This window comes from Haemaphysalis longicornis, unplaced genomic scaffold (genome assembly GCF_048455015.1).
Source record: "Haemaphysalis longicornis isolate Haplotype H1 unplaced genomic scaffold, Haemaphysalis longicornis Haplotype H1 scaffold_2, whole genome shotgun sequence".
Lineage (NCBI taxonomy): Eukaryota > Metazoa > Arthropoda > Arachnida > Ixodida > Ixodidae > Haemaphysalis > Haemaphysalis longicornis.
In genome coordinates, this window is record NW_027526295.1 from 45205446 (window position 1) to 45223797 (window position 18352).

Consider the following 18352-nt stretch of genomic DNA (forward strand, 5'->3'; position numbering starts at 1 on the left):
CGGGATTGTAGTGTTTGTGGCTTCTTGCGGGTGATTTTCACAATCCCATAGGATATGGGCCATGGTGGCTCTCTCTCTGTTGCATAGTGTACACATATCACTAACATACACCTCTGGGCAGCTTCAAGCAAAACTCTTGCGTATGCCAGGCTTATCCGTCCAATCCTCGATTATGCGAATGTGGCCTGGTTCCCTTTCACAAACAAACATGTAGGCACGCTTGAAAGAGTACAACGTAAAGCAGTTCGTTTTATCTATACTCCTGATAGGCGTACCGATTCACCTACTGCTCTTTTGAAAAGAGCGGATCTGCCCACCCTGGCGAGCCATGCAAAGCTGCATACTCTGAGATTTTTGTATCTGATGTTAAACAATTCTTTGTAAATAAATCCGGCTAGTTATGTTAAGGCTAACTGTAAGCTCCAAGCACGAAGCAAGCATTTCCACACACTTGATTTGTATCTCTCCAAGAACAATGTTTTTGGCCACTCTTTTTTTCCACGAGCCACACGCGCCTGGAATCTACTGCACCCCACTGTGTTGACACAGCCGACGGTTGACAAATTTGCTATTCGAGTGAGTGAATCTTTGCTGACTTTTATGTAGCCGTGATATCTGGAGTTGACGGTGTCGCATGTTTTACGTCTGTGACTGTGCAAATAATTTTTGTATTTGTTTTTATTTTGGTTGCCATTTGCCCCAGCGATTCAATCGATGTTTATATTCAAGACGATTCCTTGCCTTTCACTTTGCCGAATTTTGCACTACGTCCGTGATATATGCTGGAAATTTCAAGTTCTTGCAACACGTATTTTTAGTCTGTAAATTGTTTGTTTTTACAATGTGACTCCACTCCTGTAATATTCCCATAACTGTATTGACAGCATCCTGGAATATATAAACATCCCAATATTTAAATTAAGGGCCCTTTTGCAAAACGTTTGTACGGTGGCTGAGAGGGCACTATGTTAACTGGGTCGAAAATCAAGACCTGCTTCGACTCACGTTAAACTTGCAGCATCTTACGTATATTCAGCCAACATTACGTAATGCCAGCATTGTATGGGGTCCCCTGAAATCGGCCTCATAAATATTCTGAAACAGTACAAAGGCGAACTGCCACGTTTATTCGATCAAATTTCTCTTCGACCTGGTCAGTACCATAATACGTTGTATATTTACCTGTTAGTTCGTGCCACCTCTGTATTGTTTCCTTTTTTGGTCATGTTTCTTGTGCTGCACCACCCCATCTCCTGCCTGGGCCATTCTTGGCCTGTAGTATTTTCCAAATAAATAAATAACAGCAAAGTTACCTTCTCCTATAAACTTCCCATCTTAGAAGACCGTCGCTAACTGGCAAGATTGAAGTTGTTATTTTTTATATCAAAGAAAGAAAAACGTGAACCCAACAAAATAATTTACGCCACGCCACGTACGAAACCACAGAGGTCTAAACGATTACACATGCGAAGTACCGCAACAGCCGGTCAATGTATATGTAAATTCGTTTTTGTCAAAAACAATTCGTCAGTGGAAAACTTTGCAGTTGCAACGGGTTCAGTGTGATTCACTGGAAAATTTGAGGAAAGACACAAAGAATATTTTCTGCTGCATGGTCTACTATTTTGCTTTATTTTCCTTTACTTGTATGCATACTGTGACTGTACTGTATTTCCTTTGGCCTCAATGTCGGTGTTTGTAATGTATACCATGTAACATCTCCATCTTGATGTGTTAGTGTTTAAATCGCGGTAGATTTGAATGTATTGATGCTTGATATTTTAGTATGTCCCACCCCTCTAACGGCTGAAAGGCTAGCAGTATTCGAAAAATAAATAAAAGTTTTCGACTGTCACAGTGGTCTACTGATAAAGAACAGTTTTTTTTTCAGGAATAACCAACAATTTGTTTTAAAAATATTCCGCTTTTACAATAATATAACTGGATAAACATTGTACAAGGGCAGTCGAAAGTTATGATGTAACCACCTTCTGCCAATGCTTTAAAAACCAGTCAATAAACAAAAGATTTGTGGATAATGTGGAGTGGTCTTGAAGACTTTACTATTTGTTTGTTATGTATTTATTACGCTATAATTACGAACGTCACGGGTGGCATAATCTTAAATGTAATTTTTGAAAACAAGTACGTGTTACAATACAAACGTTAACATACTGTTTGCAACTTCGGTCTTTACCGGTGGTGTTGTTATTTTCTCATTTTGCCTTGGCACTCTCCGGCAAGCCTGCCCCGCCAAGCCCTGTACGGCTGTTCCTGTGCGATCCTATACAAGCCGAGCCAGATCCAGAAGAAAACTTTCACCGGATATATTTCGCATTAGCGACGCCAGTTTTGCCTCAGCAATAGCTGCGTTTGCGCCAATCTGCCCCTGAAATTACGAAACAAGTCAAAGCACAACGTTTTCTTAACTCCCAAGGAGTCAACTTGAACCCTTGAAATTATAATCTTATTTATTAACCAGCTAAGTTATGCAACCAGTCATGCTGTTGTGCATTGTCCACTGTTCTGCTCTTGAATGTGCAATGCTTCTGCAATGATGGGAAGGCGGATGAACTGCACATAGCAAGGTATAACTACCCTTGCAAAAGCCATTTGAGCGAAATGCTGAGCATGGGAGTTTTTGCTTCATAGCACAAGGTTAATTTTACCGGGCTCATTCCAGAATGAGAAAAGAACTCGGGAACGATTGGGATAGGGGTGATGCGATGTGCATGAGGCCTTCGTCTTGAGAACACACAACAGGTTGATGATGACAGAGGCTTCAGCAGTGCTTTGAAGGGTAGGAGGGCAGGTCATGAAAATCGACGACGACGACAACTATGATAATGATGATGGTTTAGTTCAAAAAATAAAATGCATTTTATTCGGCATCAGTTGCAAGCTGCTTAACACGTGGTACCGTCGAGGCCGAGAACAAAATTGTTACAGGAAAATAATTTACTCATCGGCTCCATGAAACATTTTACTCAATCCCGTGCTAGAGGATCACATTAATGGTAGCTCAGCATCAATATACAAGAAAGAAAGGAACAAAGCGAATTCGGAATGACCTTGTGGTTATTCTTACCAGACGAGATATTCGTTCCGAAAAAATGGCATTTTCACGTTCGTATGGCGTTCCGCGCTTTGCATTTCTCCAGGTAGCTTTTTTTTAAGGCCGTGTCTAGAGTGAGGTCTGACGGTATTATAATCACTCCACTACATCGACGTCCACCGGCGTTTTGTGGTAAAATTGCCGTGCCTGGCAGTACACCGCTCTAGATAACGTAAAGCTAGGCAACCTAACATAAACATAACATAAGATAACCGAACGCACGCAAAGAAATCATTTAAAACACCAAAACTAACCTAACGCATAAAAATTACACTTCAATGAAATAATGAAAAAAAAACATCCTAGGAAAAAGCCGGTCTCGAACCTCCGACTTTGGGATCAAGTAGCTAAAACGGATCCTCTACACTACAGCGACAGACTCCGCGGCAAGTGCTAACCTAGTGTTAAATATTCGAATGTCGTCGGACGGCACTCTAGCCATGCCTGCAACGATCAGCTAGAGTGCCGTCGGACGGCACTCTCGACACTGCGCTTTTTTAAAGCAAAGCTGTGGTCTTCTCTCTGGTGCCATTGTATACCAACAAGCCTTCAGGAAAGCCACCTTTTTCTGACGATGATGGTGAATGATCGTAGGTGAAGTTAACGAAAAAATTGCGCTGACTATTGCCTTACACCCTAATGCGAAATTAGTGCATCGCTTTTCTGATGGAGGCGAAAAGCCAAAACGCCCGTGTGTACGACATTTCGGCGCGCGTTAAAGGTCCCCAGGTGGTCAAAATTAATCCGGAGCCCTCCACTACGGCGCGCCTCATCGCCTGCGTTGCGTCGGCGCGTTAAACGCTACAATCAATCACATCAATCGAAATTAGTGCACAGTGCTAACTGCAGTCTTCTCGGTGAAGGCGCATTTCTGCTGTTTCTCATGAAGTGATCGCTTTATCAACAAACGGATGGCGGCGAGGGCTACGATGCTGTTATGACGCAGCGCGTCAAAGCCGCTGGCAAGCATGTTGTTGCAAATCATGTTTTAACCTCCGCGCAAATGTCACGTGTTTCGAATGAGGGGGGTGGGGCGGTACGGAGCAGCGTCTGTGTCAATTTCAGCCAGAGTGAGTTTTGAGTTCATTTGAGCCCGAGTAAATAATGAATCCATTTGGAGTTCTGGGCCCGAGTGAGTTCTGAGTCTATTGCAGCCTGCGTGCCGCCCCCGCACCCTTCAGACGTTCGCCAGACGGTTCTTTCTCTTTTTTTGCAACCTTGCCTGCTTCGTTCGCTTAATCAGTCACGCGAACGCGAGGGACGCCGACGCCACCGCGAAACCCAGGTGTCGGGCCAGAACGGGCTGCGCCCTGAAACACTTCCCGTAGCCGAAATCGAACCTGCGTCCCTCGCGTATGAAGCCGGCATCTATCCAATTGCTCAATTTCCACATGGCCGAAACGAACGCCAAGTAATAGGTACGATTCCTGCCCTACACACACCGTTAGGCCTAAGGAGTGCACACCTGAGCATCGCTAGGGTTAGCTGAGAATTTCTGCCATCTAAAAAAATGATCCGTGCCTTTAAAGTAGCGCATACTCGCACTGTGGGATTTGCCAACCGAGGAATCCATCCCGAGAAAGTTTCGCGTAGATGGAGGGGTACATGATTTTGTTGCTTTAAAGCCAGGATTTGCCTACTCGCACCAAGGCTAGGAGTTGCGCCCCTTCGTTTTGAGAAGGTGGAGTGCGGAGTGTCAGGTCCCCATATCCCCCTTCCCAGAGCATTTAGGTGTTTATGATGATGATGGTGATGACAATTTTGAAAACGAGCAGTATTTTATTGGCCAATCGCCTTCAGCGTGCAGGTGCTACATTTGGCGGTAGCAACACTGCCCCCTTTGAGGAATTGGGGCAGTGGTCGCGGGCCGAGAACGAGCGCAGAAAATGCAGCCCGGCGTTAGTCGAGGCCCGGCGCGGCAGCGGTCCCGATCCGCCGGAGCACCCCATCGTGCGTCCCCTTCTCATGCAAATTCAACCTCGTTCCCGGGTCCGCGTTTCTACAGGGTCAATGCAGGGGTCCGACCGCCGGTAAAACCATGGCCGCCACAGAAGCAGACTCCGCAGCCTTTTTGCGCTGGCCCCACCGACAGCGACGACACTTTTGCGGCCTCAAAATCCACCAAATGGCAGAAGGAAAATGAAATCAGCAGCGAGGAGGCCACGACGACCTTGAGCAGCGCCCCCGAGATGTAAGTAAAACAGCGCGTTTTTAGCAGAACCTTCCGGTGATATTTCAGACAGGTTTGTAAGGGGCCGCAGCGGCTATCTGGGCGCATGCGTCGACTCTCTGGAATGGGTCGAGGAGGCTATGGGGCTGGGAGTCTTCGAGGCCGCAATTACACTTACCCCTGAGTGACTGGCTTATGGAGTGACCGTGCAGTTAAACGCTCCGAAGCTTCACATGTTATGAAGCGCGCAGTAGTGGCAAGCTCCGGATTAGTTTTGACTATTAGGGGATCTTTATCCTCCGCCGAAATCTCGAACGCACACGCGTCTGCGCTTTTCGGCTGCACCAGAAGAGCGGCCGCCGCTCTGAGGAATCGAGCCCGCGTTCTACTCTTAAATCTGTTCCGGGTATTAGTTTTGCTGAACTTTGGGACTTGACAGTGACTTCATAAAGGTGGCTCGCTTCTGCAGCTACTGAAGCTGAACTTAGCTGAACTAAGCCAAGGTGTTCCTGCGTGAGCGAAACGTTGACCTAACTACACTGTCACAATCTCAAGCCGTGTGTGAGCAGACCGAGCTACGCAGTATTTATGCAGTGCTTTCTCGAGAGGTGTTATGGATAGGGATTTGCAGTGAGTAGGAAGTTTATGATTCCGTTCTGACGTTGGTGCAACTTACACGGACAAAGGCTGCCTGGCAAAAGAAACTATGAAGCTAATCGCACAGGTAATGGTCACTCAAGGCCGCGTGGTGTTTCTGTGATTTCATTTCTACACGGCACTGCGAAAATCTTTAGCGAGTGAAGTACAATATTTTCCTCTTTCCTCAGCCCTCACCGCGACAGGGCCTCGCGATGTTCGCCCGGAAGTCCACGTGGAAGGCGGAGACGTGCGAGAATTGAGCGGCAGCCGGAGCAGGAGGAACGCTCCCAGTCTTGCCTGTGTTCGCACGGCAAGACCCTCCTGGTGGCCGTCATGGGCCTCTTTATAGTGGGCTGCATAACGGCCGACGTGGTAAGACTTTTTTGTTTTTGCATATAAAAGCGTGGACGAGATGTTTCTGTTAGGAAAGGGCCATTAATGAACTGTCGACCAAGTGCGTTTATGGCTAAGAAAACAGGTCGATATGTACAAACCTGTGCAACGTGCAATGGTCGGGACAGTTGCTCATGAGGGTATTTAGGAGTTTTCTCTATACATTATCACGTGTGAGAAGGCGCATGCTCATGATTTTAATTTAAACCAGCGACTTGTGGCAACGTTCTGGTGAAACAGAATCCATCACGTAAAGGCAGTGCGAGATAATTTCGCATAAAGACTACCTTTGCGTCGTATTGAGGATGCACCGGCACGGAGCAATCCCAGGACCGTATAAACGCCCTATGTGCACCCTGTGGCAACGTCGAAATGGAGAGAGAGAGAGAGAATTTTAGTTTGGAGCATGTGTTTAAAGAACTTCTCGGTTTCTGGGTTGGGTTACGCGTTTTGAACAACCGCTTTTCCCGTTCTTTTTAACACACCCTCTGTACCCGTTGCCAGAAGAAACTAGCCGCATGTATGAAAAACATGCAGGTTGGACTTCGTGCCAAATTATGCCTGACGTATACTGTCCTAAAGATTAGTTCCCTCACGAGGCATCCCCACCAAGGGACCAAACGGCCTCTAACCATATTAGTTCAGTATATACGAAATACTGGCTATTCCCGCTGATCGCAAAAGTCACGCGCACAGGCAAGCACGGGGCACCATTCGGGATTACCGACAGTTACAAGCGGAGTGATTAGCAGTAATGAAACAACGTTCGGACATTTATTTATGACTAAGCATTTTTGCGAATGTTTCAGCCGCAAAAATGTGTGATTCCTGTCACTGCCCAAATTCGTAAAGGGCGAATTAGAAAGTCTTAATCATTTCAATAGAGACATCTAGATAACTTGTCAAAAAATTAACCTAACAAGAATTAATACAATGTCTAAGATTTGAATAACGGTCCCTAATGCGCCAATCTCACCCGATTTGGACGACAAATGTCCCTTTTCGAACAGACTTTAACACCAAAATTCGTTGAAATGCTGCAACCATGACCATATTGTAGCTGCACAAAAATTCACCATTTCCGAACTTAAATGAAATTGCGCTACAGTAATACCTCGTTACACTGTACCTGAGGGACACGCGAAGAAAGTGCGTGCTAGCCGACACTACAGTTTCTCCTAATGCCTTAGGTTGAAGGGGAACCGAATCGCCGGTCCGGCTTAACTACGTATAGAAAGAAACTATGGCGTATGGGTTTACGCTTTAACGAGATTCTACTGTATTATTACGCCTTATTTGTCATTTTATTATGCGGCAATAAATAACACAAAATAACCAAAAATAAATAACACAAAAAAGTAAGAAAGACAAGGATTCCGACGACACCACAAATGACGCTATAGTCTAGCAGCTTGACAAGATTGCCTTAAAAATGTTAATAAACAAGATCCCACCATGGGACTGAGATGCTTGCGAATCTAAAATGCGCGTAAGTCAGCTGAAGTTTTATTAAGCGATTCGCCGGATGTGTTGACATTTTTTAAGCGAGTTTATCACCTTATGTTAAGAAAGGGGCGGGCGAAGAGAAGCAGAGAGGCAGGAGGCCACCGTTCCGAGCAGTTTCTTCTTCTTCTCTTTATTCCTCTACCTCTTTTTCTACATTCTCCCCCCACCAGAAGATGGAGGTCCCATTTCTAGGAAATGAAGTGCCTGCACCGGTCTCTTAATTATCTTCCCATCCTGCGTCTTCAAGCTACAGGCCCGAGTGAGCCCGTCTCGTCCAGGAAAAACTTCTGTAACACGGCCCAGCAACCAAAGGCTCCTGGGGGTGCCAGTTGCCTCCACCAAGACCACGTCCCCAACTTGTAAACTTCGACGTGGGCGTCAGAGCGTTGTTGTTGTGGATGGTTTGCTCGAACTGCTCCCAGAAACCCGTCCAAAGCTGAAGCTCACCTCGAAAGACCGGTACGTCCAGCGGCGGAAGCCGAGGTCCCGAGGTCGTGGCCGCACTTTCCTGTCTGAACGGGACCATTTCGTTAACAGCCGGCGAATGTGGGGCGTTCTGAGCGGCTCGTTCAAGAAAGTCGATCTTGCATCGAATTTCCGCCAACGTGTCGAGGGTCCTATCATTGTATTCCTCGGCCGCTTGATACTCGATGTCTTGTTCCTCCGCCGTAAGGAAGGCCTCGAGCTCCTCGCTGATCTTAAAGAGCTCGGCGTGGTTGGCCATGAGTCGATCTTGCAAGCCCGTGAGCTTGGCGATGTCTTGACATCCAGCGTCGAGCAACGAGCGAGCTTCCTTTATAAGCCTCGTATTCTTGGCTCTTCGCGGAGAAATCTTGCTCTTCAGTCGCTCCATTACGCGGTAGGCTGCACCTAATCGTCCCCCCCAGCCGTGACGTTCCAGGACCACTTCGTTAAACGATTCCTCCCCCACTCGCAGCGCGAAGGGGCGGAGCAGATGAAAGACGGGCCCTTGAGGTCGTGCGTTGAAGTCAATCGTTGCCGCACGGGGTTTTCGGCACCAAATGTTAAGAAAGGGGCGGGCGAAGAGAAGCAGAGAGGCAGGAGGCCACCGTTCCGAGCAGTTTCTTCTTCTTCTCTTTATTCCTCTACCTCTATTTCTACACCTTATTTCGTGTTCGGTTTATGCATTAAAGTTCGTTCGGTCAGCTGATAACGGTTTATTTGCGATTTCTTCACAATGTTTTACGTGTACTTAGGATCTCACTCAGTCGGATCTAAGTCGGATCTAAGCCAGTAACGTGGAATTGATGCATCTGAGCACGACATATATTTAAGCTTTTCGGAAGTGCTACAAACTTTTGTTGGTATGATGTGTCACCCATTTCTTGTCGACTGCAGCTTGGTAGCGCCACCAACATCCTACCGTGCGGGCCCACCGCAGTCTCCACGTTCAGTCCTTACGAGCATTCTTTGCCATCAACTGTAGGCGCGTTTTCGAAGTGACACATGGGTTCCGGACATCACAGTTTGCAAAACTGTAGCGAAGTCAGACGGTCAAGGGCTAGCACTAAAACGTTTTCCGCGTATCAGCTTCCTTCCCTCCAAGTGCCGTCAAAAAAACAGTCCTCGGCATCACCGTCCTCGTTACATCCTCGTAGCTTTCCGGCCTCGTAACATCCCTGACGTTGTTTTCTTCTCCTCTCCCGCCTCTTCTAATGCATGCAATACAAGTTTCTAAATTCAATTCACCTTTGGTGGGTTCGCAAAGCACTCGCAACTTCTGCTGGCACCTTTTCTCTGATTTGTTTTTAGAGCAGGTCAAGGAGGCCTCTTATTTTCATGACCCAAGCTTTAAACACAACATTATGGGAAGCATGGTTATTTGGTGTTTTCCGGTGAGAAAAACGGCCGCCGCTACAAAGGAAGAATAAATGGTACATGTGTTACCCGGTGGAATTTGAATCCTCGCATGAAGACTTGCAGACCAGTGTGCTACTGTTGCCGTTTATTCGCACTTTTGCGTTTGTGGAACTATGGAACAAAGATTGTCATTCTTGGTCGTTTCTTTGTGGCGCTTATGCACCTGGGGGTTCCCTATGAATCGGCATTTCAAAGGAATTAATGCCCCGGAGCCACATCATTCAGAGAACTGGGAATTGGAAACGTGAATGTTGCAGAAATATGTGTGTGACGTGACACCTAAACGTAATGACACTTTAGCAGAACAAAACGCATGCGCCGCGAGGAATCTTATTCTACCGAAGTTGTGGCACGTTCCAGTATGCTTGCTGACATCATTCGGGCCGCACGAGGAAGAAACAGAAGAAAAACTCTCAAACATGGTCTAGCAGAAAATAATTGTCGGTGCAAGTAATTCGCGCTGGGATACGAAGGCACGACACTGAAGAAAGAGACACGAACATGATATAGCGGTGTTGTTCTCAATTAAGACCCCCCGGGTTTCGCCTTCAATGGCCGTAAGCAGACATATCTAAACCAAGGAATGTTTTTGCATTTCCTTTAATATCACCTGTTTCTGACACCGATTTTTTTCGTTTTTGGTTTGCTTCCGCGAAAAATACTTTCACGTGAGTTGATTGACAGAATGGCGCGACTGCTCTCCCTCAATGCTTTCTCCCAATTACGTGCAATGTTGTGCTATAGCTGAAAAAGGTGATCTTTGATTCAAGCCACCAGTTTAGCAGTTTACAGCTCTCTTGCCTCTATATACCTCTTCAAGCATATCCAGGAGAGCGAGACACAGCGAAATCTTTTACTCTATGTAGCCGAAGAAAGAGTGCCGTTTTTAAATGAAGATTCCCATCTCGCAACCTACGCTTAAAATGTGCGACTGCAATGTCTGAAATTAGCTTTACCCAAAGATTTTGGGTATCCCAGATGTGTTTCTCGAGAAAGCAAACCTATTGCGCTTTCCCTTTAGAGTTACTCCACGTTAAAACCGTTAACAGTACTTTTTCTCACTTTGTTGTCAGTGCATGCACTAATGCCGGTTCAGATCCGTATTCAATGCTTCGTCTTCGCATTCTTTCTCGCATCTGCGCTGATCGCTCGTTTCCTCGCGGTCATGTGTGCTTCCGCGAGACGCTCTTTTGTCATTGCTAGACTGTTTTCCTTTCTGAGCTCACGGTGAGGCTTACTTACATGAATAGTGCGTGTTTCGAAGCGAGGACAAATAGGGGACAAAAGGCAACGTTTTCATCTTACGAAAACTGCAGCACTGAAGCCACCAGTTAGCAGACACGGATCTAGTTAATGTATATTTGCCCAGCGTCTCACCGCACCCTTACGCCCGCCCCCCCCCCCCCCCCCCCCGCCCCCTCTTTGGCTCCTTGGTCACATCCACAGTTAGAATTTCGAGTCCCAGATGACCCCTGCGAATCTAGTCGCTACCCTCACGATTTTTTCTTTGCATGCTTGACCTGAGCTAACATATAACCATTCCACTGGATACGGCCGATAGCAGACTCGTATTACATCGGACTATCGACCGGTAGCGAGGGGTTCTCCGAGTTTTTACTTAAAGCAGGATCTTTAATACGACATTTGCCTCAGTCCTGCCTGATCGGGAATTCCTACAGTACAATGCACGTTGTCTCATTCCAAAACAGCTCGACCGCAAGTGGACAGCGGCTGCTTTGATGAACGCGTCGATGTTGAATGGCAACGGGCTTGTGGGCAGTGGTCTGCAGAACGTGTCCAGACAGGACACGGAGACTGTTGTTCGCACCTTTCCGACGGCGGCCCGCACGACCACACGTGCACCTTTCAGTCCACCAACGCCGCTTACGTCCGTCGAGGGCACTTTGCCGAGGTCGTCTTTGAAGATGGCCGCAAGGGCTGGACAGCGTGGTCTTGGAGAGAACAAAACAGCCCAGTTCAAGGTAGGCTATACGACTCATTCACGCAACTTCCAAAACGTAAAGATACTGCTTAAAATTTTTATTGAGCTCCCAAGACTGTAGGAACCACGAAATTTGAAATAGCTACCAACTAAAGCAAACAAAAATTCTCATTTGTGTCGCATTTCCCCGGTGACTTTTAAAGTGCCATATAAATTGCAAGTCCCATCTTTGTAGTCGGCCATACTTAAGGACTTATTAGGATAAATATTTGCAGGCAGATACACGCACTCAAGTTAATCGGCAACGTATCCTGTAAAAATTCCAGCCATTCTACAGATCCCACACTCGCTTTGCAGGTTACTGATCGGTGCGGGCCCGTCCGCTACACCTACTGCCAGCGCCTCCGTCAAGAATTCTTCTACGACCGAGAGAGCGGTGCGTGCACGGATGTCGCTTCGGCAGCTGCGCAGTCTGCGGAGCGGGATCTGGCGCAACACGGGGCTGGTGGCCACGGCAACGCAGAAAAGCAGCTCTGCAACATCAGCCCCAACCGATTCCGGACTTTGGAGGCCTGCCGGAGGACTTGCCAGGACAGCAAGTCGCCTCCGAAGGACTGCCTGGAAAAAACAGTATTTTTGAAGTGCCGCAGGTGAGGCAATAACCAGGTAGCCATGTATTCGCGGACAGCCTGGACGTTCAAGTCCGCGCAGTATTTTTATGTCTCCGTGTCCAGGGTCAGTCATAACATCCTTGCGCAATGTCTGGTTCACCTTTTCAAAAAAGTTCATTCTTCTTCGCGAGTTATGGCCGGTATATGCCATGCATTGATTTGCTTGACAGAAATATACGCATAGTTGTTCAAAATGACCTGTATTTAGTTGCATTAATCAGCTGTAATTAACTAGTAATGTTGAAATTTGTAGAGGAAGGAATCTTCCGGAAGCTAGTTTTCATGTCTTCTAAAATATATTCTGTTATTATGCTCTCCGTCTAATCAGACGTTCAGTCAATTCCAAGTTTTTTTGATGTCCCCGTGCAATGCGTAATAACGAGAGTCGACTGCAATTGTATGCACAAATCAGTCTGACATGTTGAAAAATGGGAAGGACCACTTGATAATACCGTCCGTGGCTGATAGCTATTTTAGTAGAGTAATTTCAACTGATCTGTGCAGCTGTAAAAGATGCAGTTTGAACAAACAAGTAATCCGTATTGCTTAACGAGACGCGTAAAAAGATGCTGACACTGCGATCACCAAGCTTCGGAAATGCCCTGCCTGTGGCGCTTTGTTTCCCCCATCTTTACATTGATTGATCAGGGTTTGTCAACCTAATCTTTGCTGTTTATATACTTTCTCTACACCGTAATTTCGGAAATATAGGGGGTTACCCTTCAACTTGAAAATAAAAACAAAATTGGGGATTGAAGACGAGCACGCACTCAGCCAAGGAGCGAAACCGAGCTCTACCGTGGGTGTTTGACCTTCTTTTCTAAATTTTATTTTCATTAGCAGCTTTCTACAGTCCCAGGGGCCCAGGGTGCGCTCCTCGGTCCGTAGAGGACCTTTTCACTCACTCACTCACTCACTCACTCACTCACTCACTCACTCACTCACTCACTCACTCACTCACTCACTCACTCACTCACTCACTCACTCACTTCTATCGGTGAGCAACCATGGCGCTGATGGAAGCGCACCATCACCACCATAATCATAATCATCATCATCATCATCAACGAAGGCCTGTTCAATCTTTCTTCCACCCTTTTTGTCATGCGGAGCCCTATTGCACTATGTGCCGCCGAGTTTTCTGAAACAAGGTTTTCAGAAAAATACTTTGCCCGGGCTATTTGAACGAAACGCTTGCACGGTCGGCTTGTCTGTCGCTTGATTCATCATTCTAGAACGAGAGTGTTCAATGCGCAAAACATTTCCCATCTACTAAATCTGGTGGCGTTCTCCGTACTTGTCAACATAATTATGCAATAAAAAAGACAAACAATAGGCGTATTTGAAACAAAAAAGAAATAACCCAAACAATACTATGAGTGTTATTTCAATACAGAATAGACGGAGGCGTGGCTCTGTAACAACAAACAAAAATAACGTCATCAATATAATATCTTACCCACCAAAGGCAAAAGTGTGACCGCGTCATGAAATCTCGAATGGCTTCCGGTCTAAGGTAATCCTTTCCCATTACGATGCTTTCGGCATCCACAAATAATTTTGGAATGAATCTGCAGGGCACTAGAACAACACCAGGCGGTTATCATGCTAAGTCGTTAGCATTTCGGTTGGCGTACCCGCAAATTTTCCCGCCATTTTTTCGCGGGGCTACCATGGTTGCCAGACCAGGACTGCCCCGCCAGTGATGCCAGACCAGTCTACCCCATTTTGATGCTGCAGTGACAAAGCTCGGCCGGCGCTCTGGTACTTTGACGGGCACCGCTGCCACTCGTGGAACTTTGGAGACGACCGATGTCCGGAGGGCGACGTCTTCAACACTCACCAACAGTGCTCCATGACATGCAGCTCGTCTCGTATCAGGAGAAACCAGGTACACTTTCCAGTCTCATCTAAATCTTTTTGCACAAAATGTGTCCTTGACGTACATCAAACGGCCTTCGCACTAGATATGCCAACTGCGTGGGCCACAAATGAAATCAGAAGAAATTTATTATGCTGCTTTTTGTTACGTGGCAAAAAAGAACAAAAATTCAGTTTCTATTGCACGAAAGGGGAAGCTGGGCGTTAGTACCCAATCTAAATTGATGGGGCGTCTATGTCATTGTTAAAACTATAGTGTGGTTAAAAGAATACGAAAAACTACGTTTCACTTTTTTCGCATTTTAATGAATCGCAGGATTCACTTATTTATTTGTATGTAGATGTTGCGCGAGAGCAAGGAGCCTGGTACTCCCTTACTAATTGAAAACGAGTAATTTAAGGAACCACCCGTTTGACGGAGAGGCTGCCAATAGACTGTAAACGCAGTTGGTGGTGAGATGTTTCAGTGGCGCCCCCTGGCTCTGACGTCGGCATAGGGACTCGCGCCGCTGTCGTCTGCTACACTCTGCTTGTGAGGGGCAGCAGTGCCTGGGCTAGAAATCACCAGCTTCGTTGCTGTAGTTCACTAAAAAGCGTATTTCTAGCAAATAAGTTATTTTGCCAGCTTCTGACTCATGTGAATAATTCGAAGCTGTATCCCCCACATGTTTGCAACACACAAGAGATAGAGAACATCTTTCTTCAGAGTATCGGTCAGAAGATCGTGTGTAACTCGTCCTTTCTTGCTTATTCGCGAGGATCAGCAATCAGAGCTTCTCGATAAGTATTAAAAATGCGTAGGCTTCCCTGCAGTATTTGTGAGAGGCTCCTATGAAGACTCAACAGCTTAATGCTACGTACCAAGCAGCGGCCTCTACACGCGCATCGCACAGTAGGAAATAAAGCGGCTTTCTTCTGTTTCTTTCGTTGTTGTCTTGTATCAGATTATTGTTTTTTGCTTTTTTTCTTCCCAACGCATTAATGTTTCTGCACCGTCACCAACTTCTTATTAGGAGGTTTCGGGATGTTTGGGAGGCTCACAAAGGTCGTGTGGATACTTCCTTCATGTTGTATGTCATACATTCCCTACTTCACAAATTGGCTTTCATTACGGCTGCGTGCAAGAAGGTGCATATCCGCAACGTGCTTTGTTTGTTCACATGCAAATACAATGAGAAGGTTTGTGCTACGTCCCCGCGATCCCGCCCTAAACGACGTGGTCCACAATACTCCAAGGCGGCTTTTGTGCTCCGAATTTCTATCGTAATTATATCGTTACCATAACGAACTGACTCTCACCTCGAACAATGATGACATGATTACAGTGTTGAAGGCATGATATACTCTCTAACTAACGTAATCAATAGTATACCTACATATATTACAAGAATCAAAACCGAAGAAGAATTCCAAGTACCTCTTTATTGCTTTTCAGCCCTTCCAGGCGCGAAGAACAAATCCTATTCTACTCGGGATGGCGTTCTATGATTTGAAGAAAATTACTTTTACTCTCTTGTCCTGGACTGCGGACCCGTCCCACTAACCGGATCGATTTAATTGTTAAATAAAGTTTTCCTCTCCTCCGCTTACTCCTCGTTCTCCTCTTGAATGCAGTTTTCCTATAACGCATATCCGAATATCGCGAAGATATGGCTATGGAAAATGTTCCGAAATATCCCTCCAGGTCTTAAAAAGATATATGTGTTACTATAAATTTAACGAAGACGTGACTCGTTTTGCTCAATAAACCTCCATACTGGTTAGATGCCTGGTATAGAATCAGCACGCGCGTATATACACACTGGGTTATTTGGAACTCAACCTACACTTTTTGCAGTCTATAGTGCATGTCGGCAAATTTTCATGCCTTGACAACGTAAAGTGATGTGACAAAACACGTTCGAGCGTTCGGCAAGGTTGCAAAAACTTTTACCTTACATATGATTACCGGGAATCGTAATGCCTTCTGCCAAAGCCAACAGCCCTGAAGGACTAGAATTTGTTTTCGTCTTCCATTTTCGCGGTTGTCGGTTATTAGCAGCTGACTTTTCCTTTTGTTCGAATGCTTATTCGAGAAGGTGACGCCTAGCTCCGACTTTTCGCGCTCCGCTCACGACCGGCTTCGCAAGGAATGGGGTGGCGCCGGCAATGTTTCTCCCGTAGCGGTATCCAAAACTATACTTTAATTAGCACCATGAATTAGTGTATGCGATTTTAAGCCTATTATTATGAGAACAAAGGGCCCATCTCCCCGCGAGGGGGACTCGAGTAAATGCGTCACATAGGGGGTGGGTGTATTGCGTTAACGTTTAGTGTTTGGGGAGTTGGTAGTGAATGCGTTGTATCAGCAGCTTCTTGACGTAGTTTGACTGAGTCAAGGATATAAGGCGCGTTCGTAGCCTTTCATTTTGTGTCGGTTTTGTGGCGCAGTGGGAAGAGCACCCTGTACCTCGCGTTCCGCCCACAGGTAGTGAATGCGTTGTATCAGCAGCTTCTTCACGTAGTTTGAATGAGTCAAGGATATAAGGCGCGTTCGTAGCCTTGCATTCTGTGTCGGCTTTGTGGCGCAGTGGGTAGACTTGTTGTTGAGAGCGAGGAGGGTAGCGTGATGCGGGAAAGGAGGAGTGGGGGAGAGGGCGCACCTGGAACGGCTGTTCAGGAGAGAGAGAGAGAAAATGACTTTATTGAAGGTTCCTGCGGAGGGTAGGGGCCTCGGCCACGCAGGGCCTGCCCTTCCTAGACGAGTATTAGGTCGTCCCCGAAGCAGTGCCTCGCGGGCGTCGGCGCGGTCGGTGCGTGGTGGGAGTTCGGGTGTTGACCCGCCGACCGCCCCCCACGACGCTTCCCTGCGCTTCTGCCCTGCGAGAGCAGCCTAGAGCCGCTGGATAGTTCGTAGTTGCACCTCGTGCTCACCCGAGTTCATGGTATACGTAATGTCATGGGGCAGGTGCGTTGCACCGTCTGCCTCCAGCGAGTGCCGTTCACATCCCCACAGCAAGTGGGCTAGCGTTGCGTTCGTTCTCGCGCACACACTGCACAGCACACTTTCGTAGACCTCTGGACACACGTGGCGCGCCAGCACCGGGGTGATCACCGAGTTCGTTTGTAGTTGTCTGTACAGCACGGCTTCCGCTCTGGTGAGCTTGGGGTGGGGGGCCGGCTTGAGTCGCCTGCCGAGCCTGCACCACTGTAGTATTTCCCCGTACGACGCGAGGGGTTCTTGTTCGGTTTCTGGGTACCCGTCCGTCGGGGAGGAGCGGGGGGGGGGGGGGGCGCCTCGCGGTTGGAAAGTTCTCGCCCGGCGGCGTCCGCTGTCTCGTTGCGGTTGGGGTCGACGCTCGTGTGCGCCGGGAACCAGCGGATGTGGGTGACCGGCGTCGCCAGCTCGCCGGACGTTGCACGACACTGCAGTGTACTCACTGCCCTATCGCACACTGTGTTCTTAGCGTAGTTCGCGATGGCCGAACGCGAGTCACTGAGCACTGTGGTACACCGCGGGTGTGTTAGCGCGAGCGCGATGGCCACCTCCTCTGCCTGTAATTCGGTCGGAGCACGGACACTGCACGCACTGTACACTTCACCAGTTGTAGCCTTCACCGCCACGGCCACGTAGGTGTTCGGGCGGTCTGGGTATCTCGCTGCGTCCACGTAGAGGGCGCCCGTGTCGTTTGTGTGCGCCTCGGTGAGGGCCTTGGCCCTGGCCGCCCTGCGTCCCGGATTGTGATCGGGGTGGACGTTGCGGGGAGTATCTTAATGCGTTGGAGCATCTCTCTTGGGAGGCTCTGTGTGTTTTGCGGTTCCGTCCCCGCTCGGCCGCGGCCGTAGCCGAGCCGTTCGAGGATATTCCTACCGGCCCTCGTGGATGAGAGGCGGTCGAGTTGCGTTGTTCTCTGGGCCTCGCTGATTTCCTCCAGGGTGTTATGGAGGCCTAGTTCCTGTAGTCGTTCTGTGCTGGTGCTGTTGAGTAGCCCCAGCGCGGCTTTTTAGGTCTTGCGAATGGCCGCGTTGATCTTGTCTCTCTCGTGTTTCTTCAACGGGTGAAAGGCCCCCACGTGGGCAACGTGGCTCATGGCGAAGGATTTTACCAGCCGTAGGAGGCTGGTCTCTTTCATTCCGTGACGTCTTGTGGATATGCGTTTGATGAGGCGGGTGGC

The 18352-nt window shown here is 47.6% G+C and overlaps 1 protein-coding gene across 1 annotated transcript in view; it reads left to right on the forward strand.

The window, feature by feature from the left end:
• Positions 1–18130, forward strand: part of LOC144167936 (uncharacterized) — a 35547-nt gene extending 17417 nt beyond the window's left edge. The window contains exons 5-10 of the mRNA XM_077697058.1: positions 5121–5306; positions 6113–6296; positions 11414–11686; positions 12004–12296; positions 14058–14208; positions 18113–18130. Coding sequence (XP_077553184.1) covers positions 5121–5306; positions 6113–6296; positions 11414–11686; positions 12004–12296; positions 14058–14208; positions 18113–18130 — 1105 coding nt within the window. The remainder of the gene's footprint in view (positions 1–5120; positions 5307–6112; positions 6297–11413; positions 11687–12003; positions 12297–14057; positions 14209–18112) is intronic.
• Positions 18131–18352: the final 222 nt, after the last annotated feature.